Here is a 6,000-nt window from a genome sequence, read left to right as displayed (position 1 = left end):
GCTCTGGAATGCCCTCCCTAAACCTCTCTACCTCTCCCTCCTCCTTTAAGATGCTCCTTAAAACCTATCTCTTTGACCAAGGGGTCACCTGTCCTAATTTCTCCTTAAGTGGCTCGATGTCAAATTTTGTTTTACAACACTCCTGTGAAGCACCTTGGGACGTTTTACTACGTTAAAGACGCTATATAAATACAAGTTGTTTTTGTTGTTGAAGTGCAGTAAGAAAGATCCCATTACTATCTTTTTTCAGTCTCCCCTTGCTCAACCCCCCTCCTCCAAATAGAACCATCCATTCCCGCCCCCACCCTCTAATATTCCTCCCTCCGCCTCTTGGAAGTGCTGACTCATGCTGGGGTTTGGTTCCATGGGGTGTTAACATCCGGCACTTCACACATTCATCGTCCGTGAGCTGCCATGGTGAGCGTCGGCAGGTTATTTGCTTTTATGTGGTCAGTTGGGAGATTGGGTGTAGTATTATAACTGAGCCTGATCCTATCCTCATTCGATGTCCACCCACATGCACTTTTCAGTAAAGATCACTGGACAGTGGTCAAGAGTAGGAACTCTGTGATTTACTAGGTAACAACGCTTAAATACTACCTACTCAATCTGGTGCCTAATCCGCAGCAGTTTCTGAGAAGAGAAGGATTCTCTGGCAGGGTCTCCACCCCAAAAGTTAATCGGTCCCGTCAAATACAGTCCGAATCACGGCATCAATTCCAGCATTTGTTGGTTTAACTGCCAAGAGTTAAGTTCTAGCTAGAATCATAGAATCTTACAGCACAGAAGGAGGCCATTCGGCCCATTGTGTCTGTGAAAGAGCTATCCAATTAGTCCCACTCCCCCGCTCTTTCCCCACAGCCCTGCAAATTTTTCCTTTTCAAGTATATATCTTTTGAAAGTTACTATTGAATCTGCTTCCTCTGCCCTTTCAGGCAGCGCATTCCAGATCATAACAACTCTGTGTAAAAAAACTTTCTCCTCATCTCCCCCTCTGGTTCTTTGGCCAATTATCTTAAATCTGTGTCCTCTGGTTACCGACCTTCCTGCCAGTGGAAACAGTTTCTCCCTATCTACTCTATCAAAACCCCATATAATTTTGAACACCTCAATTAAATCTCCCCTTAACCTTCCCTGCTCTAAGGAGAACAATCCCAACTTCTCTAGTCTCTGCACATAACTGAAGTCCCTCATCCCATGTACCATTCTAGTAAATCTCCTCCGCACCCTCTCTAAGGAAACAAATCTCGGGAGATCCCTGGTTAAGCAATAGGAAGTAATGATCTAAAATATTGAAATATAAAGTGATATTTCAGAATGGTAATGGTAATTTTATTTCTTATATATCTGTAATAAAACCTACTGATTTAAAGAAATAAAATTCTAATCTATGAGGTAGATTAACAACAAATCTTTACTGGTGAAACCAGGTATGTAAGTTAGGATATACTTTTGACTGAGGAAGGCTATTAAATTTAGTGCAAATGTTACAAAACCTCTCTGTCCAGTCTGTGTACATCTTGACCACGTAGTTTTTCCTCCAGTTGAAATACTGCTCGTACCGAGTTCTGTTCTCCCATAGACCCCGAAGGAAATTGGCCAGTTCCTTTTCAGAGGCAAAGTCGTTCACGTGAATGAAGGAATCTGGTGGGACAAACTCTTCGTAGTTAGCTCGCGGTGGCCCCAACACCACGGGAACAGACCCAGCCATGAAAGCGTTCCTCCAGAGCTTCTCCGTGATGTAGTCTCTGTGTATGGAGTTTTCGAAAGCCAGGTAAAAGGCATACCTGGAGATCGTTGGCAGTAGGTTTTCTTTGGGAAGGATTTTTCTGGCTGCCTTTCCATATATGTCTACTGTCATGTGCTTGGATAGATTGGCATGCACTTTTGCCCTCCAACTAGTTTTGTGGTAATTGCTAACAACCCACGTCGAGAGGCCAGATTTCCGAGGGATAGAGAAATTGGATGGTTTGCCAGTTTGCATGAGTGTCCCGTAAGGAATGAAGATGTCAGAATCCGTCTTGTAGGTCATGGTCCAGTTAAAGTGGCCATTGAGTTGACGAATCCTTTTTGTGTTAGTCGGTGATTCCAAAGAGACCCAGAGCCATTTCTGCTTGGGAGGTCTCGTCTTCTGTGGCAAACTGGAGTTGTTTATCTGGAGTTCCCTATGGTGGAACACGACGACATCTGCACGATCAAACATGGACTTGTTGCACGTGAGAATGCAGTTGTCAATCGCGTATAAATCCAGGCAAACATCTGCTCCCATAGTGGAGTCTGCGAGAAATGGCCAATGCCACACCAACACGACTAGAGGATCTTCAGCTTTTACGTAGCTTTTCACTGGCCAGATCATTTGGCTGATATAACAGTTAATCACAATCTGCATGAAATATCCAGCTACCAATAGCACTGCCAAGATTTTGCCAGTCTTCAATGTTGATAGTAAGTATATATGCAAGACTGCCATGTGTTGGTTTGCCAGCGATTGAAAAGAAACAGCAGCCTGAAGCTTGTAGAAATCTTCGTACAAACATCTGCAGGAGGTGAGCTACTTGTGAGCTGTCTCTGTAAGAACAGATAGGGAGAACAGTGGTTAAATTGCTGTGCCCCACACGGCCTTTGAAGGTGCCAGGCGTTTATCAACGCTTTGTGTATGAAAAGGAAGTGCCTGTATTTTGCATAGTTCATCCACAGTTCAGACTGGCATGAAGATTACTAAGTCACTTTACACAAAACGTTTTTATTTTTGCTCGCCTGTTTGAAGCTACGCCCTTCATAATACCAAGCAGGAATAGGTTTGAAAATTTAGGGGCAACAAACAATCGAATTATGGAAAAACAATGTCTAGTTTCTAAACCAATTGAGAATGAATGTAGAATTTTGCACTGATATACAAACATAGAGGAAGAATATTAATGCAGATCCTCCATCCACCCATCCAATTAATTCTCTGATCCACCCCCATACCCCTTTCTGACTGAAACTGGGGAACAGTTCCATGCATCCCTGATATTCCATCACAGAGACATCACAGTTGAGTCCATCCTGAGACGACACTAAAGCAGGAGCATTGGGTAGTGATGCTAAGTGGAATCCCTGGCTGATTTCTTTTCTCCTTCCCCGCCCGCGCCCCCCCCCCCCCTCGCCCCAACTCCACTTCATTCAAGGCCCAAGATACTGATCTGAACGTAGCATCTTTACTGCTGCGCTGGATGAGATCAAATTACTTGTGACGTACTGGAGAATGAATGTGGAACCTTCCATTCTGGGCAGTGCTGCCAGTAGCCAAGCCACCGGAGCAGCATTGCTCTCACACAACCTGCTCAGGTCAACTCAAGAGTACAATTGGCAGTGATTGTTACGTTCTGGACCTTTTCTACCATTCTTACTCTGGATTATGTCAGCTTTTTGTATCTCAGACCACTCTCACTGGCAAGTTCCAACTCCTTCTTGAATATATTTAATGAATTGGCCTCAACTGCCTTCTGTGGTAGAGAATTCCACAGGTTCACCACTCTCTGGGTGAAGAAATTCCTCCTCATCCCTGTCCTAACTGGCCTACCCCTTATCCTTAGACTGTGACCCCTGGTTCTGGACTCCCCCGCCATCAGGAACATCCTTCCTGCATCTAGTCTGTATAGTCCTGTTAGAATTTTATAAGTTTCAATGAGATCCCCTCTCATTCTTCTAAACTCCAGTGAATATAAGCCCAATCGACCCAATCTCTCCTCATATGTCATTCCTGTCATTCCAGGTATCAGCCTGGTGAATCTTCGCTGCACTCCTTCCATGGCAAGAACATCCTTCTTCAGATAAGGCGACCAAAACTGCACACAATACTCAAGGTGTGGTCTCACCAAGGCCCTCTACAACAAACTGCAAATCCTGTCTGGTAATCTTCTTTAATTTAATTGTAACTGTAATTTATCCAGTGCCTCCAGCGGCTCTCTCTCTAGGTGTCAGCCGTAGCTATAGTAGGTAGCACTCTCGCCTCCTGAGTCAGAAGGTCGTGGGTTCAAGCTCCACTCCAGGGACTTGAGCACAAAATCCAGGCTGACACTCCAGTGCAGTGCTGAGGGAGCGCTGCACTGTCGGAGGTGCCGTCTTTCAGATGAGACTTTAAATTGAGGCCCCGTCTGCCCTCTTGGGTAGATGTCAAAGATCCCATGGCAATATTTTGAAGAAGAGCAGGGGAGTTCTCCCTGGGTTCCGGCCAGTATTTATCACTAAAAACAGATTAGCTGGTTATTAACACATTGCTGTTTGTGGGACTTTGCTGTGCAAAGATTGGCTGCCGTGTTTCCTACATTATAATAGTGACTACACTACAAAAAGTAGTTCATTGGCTGTAAAGCGCTTTGGGATGTCCCGAGGTCATGGAAGACACTATGGGGTCGATTTTCCTGAAGCTGTCGGGAAGAAGGCGGGACTTCAACTTTGAGGTTTTAGATCCGCCTACTTCGACGTCCGGCCAATCCGCACGATTTTCCCTTGATTGACCTTGTTGAGCCTGCCCAGCGGGCTCAGCAGGCCAATTAAGGGCCACCCGGCAACAGGTGACATCACAGACTGCAATTTCATCTGTCAAGAGTTTTGACAGATGAAATATCAGTGTTTCACAGCTGTTTGAAGCTGTGAAACACTGACAGTCTGAGTTCTAACCTGAGTCCTTCTGCACAGACTCAGTTAGAACTCTCAGCAGCACTCAAAGCTGAAGGCTGTTACTTTTGACAGATCGCAGCCATTCAGATTTAAGTGCCGGCTGAGTGATGGGCTCCCGACAGCTACAGGAAGAAAGGCTGTGAAGGTAAGTACAGGTAAGTAAAAGTTCTTTACACACTTTAGACACACCAAACACACTTACCTTTGCACTCATGCACCCATCACTCACCTGAACATCGACATCGCGGCCCCTCCAACACCTTCAACCCGATGGCTCGCCTGCTCTAACCTGGCGTGGTTTGGAGCTGTCGGGAATCCCACACGACACCCCTCAAAATAGGGATTAGGCTAAAAACTGCCTGTTAACTACCTGTTAACAGGCAGTTAATTGGCACTAATCCCTTCCCGCCTGGTTTCGGCAGGTCCCAGTGCGGGGCGGGTACCCACCGCCCCTGAAACTTGCGTGGGGCGGGGTTTTGGGCGGGATGGTGTCAGGACCCCCAAATTTGGGATCTCCCCCCCCCACATGCCTGAAACCCCGCCTGACGGCTCCAGGAAAATTGACCCCTATATGAATGAAAGTTCTTGGTTTTCTCCAGCCTTTACCAGTGGCACAGCATCACATCAGACCTCATTATAAGTTTAAAATATTAACCAAATTTATTAAACAGTTAACAAGTGATATGTTGAATTATTTAGGTACTCCTCAAGGGGACAAAAAAAAAGTTAAATCTAATGCGGAGCTAATCTGTTAGGATAACTTTTATATTTATTTATCTATCTATATATATATATATATATATATATATATATATAAAAGGATCGTTCTGTCTGTCTATCTGTCTGTCTGTCTGTCCTCCGGTGTGCGTCTGTCCGGCTATGCGCTCGAAAGTTATAGAGCGTACCTACGCGTGCGTTACCTCCGAAGAAAGCTTACAGTTCCGGGACGGTCGTAAGCGTATTTACTTTTCGGTTGGATGAAACTTGTTCGCGCCTTATGCAAAAAACCTTCAAAATTAAACTCATTATCTGCTAATTACCATTGATTGACTGACGTCAAGGTTCGACCAATCCTGTGCCGTCACGATTGACCAATCCTACAGTTCAGTTGCCTGATGGTTGGCCAATCGCTGCGTCTGTGGGCGGGACTAATGCTTTTCAACTCAGGCATCGGGCAGCCATTGCTTCACTACTTCCAGCTCAAACTACTCTGCTCATCCACCTTCGAAAAAGTTAGTATCTCTTTTAAAAATAACATAAGATTTACCAAAAACATTTTATAAGTACTTTCACTTTCATCTTTCAAGGTATTAAAAGGTAGAAATGTTGCCCGGC

At 45.0% G+C, this 6,000-nt stretch overlaps 1 protein-coding gene across 1 annotated transcript in view; it reads right to left on the bottom strand.

Moving 5' to 3' along the window:
• Window positions 1–318: 318 nt before the first annotated feature.
• The window catches only part of LOC147101853 (alpha-(1,3)-fucosyltransferase 7), a 50,084-nt gene continuing 44,402 nt past the window's right edge, over window positions 319–6,000 (bottom strand). The window contains exon 2 of the mRNA XM_085965986.1: window positions 319–2,568. Coding sequence (XP_085822112.1) covers window positions 1,415–2,470 — 1,056 coding nt within the window. The 5' untranslated portion in view covers window positions 2,471–2,568 and the 3' untranslated portion in view covers window positions 319–1,414. The remainder of the gene's footprint in view (window positions 2,569–6,000) is intronic.

The sequence above is a fragment of the Somniosus microcephalus genome, chromosome 23 (genome assembly GCF_052327205.1).
Source record: "Somniosus microcephalus isolate GS21.2 chromosome 23, FLI_Smic_1.0, whole genome shotgun sequence".
Classification (NCBI taxonomy): domain Eukaryota; kingdom Metazoa; phylum Chordata; class Chondrichthyes; order Squaliformes; family Somniosidae; genus Somniosus; species Somniosus microcephalus.
This window is presented reverse-complemented; position numbering and strand designations above follow the sequence as displayed.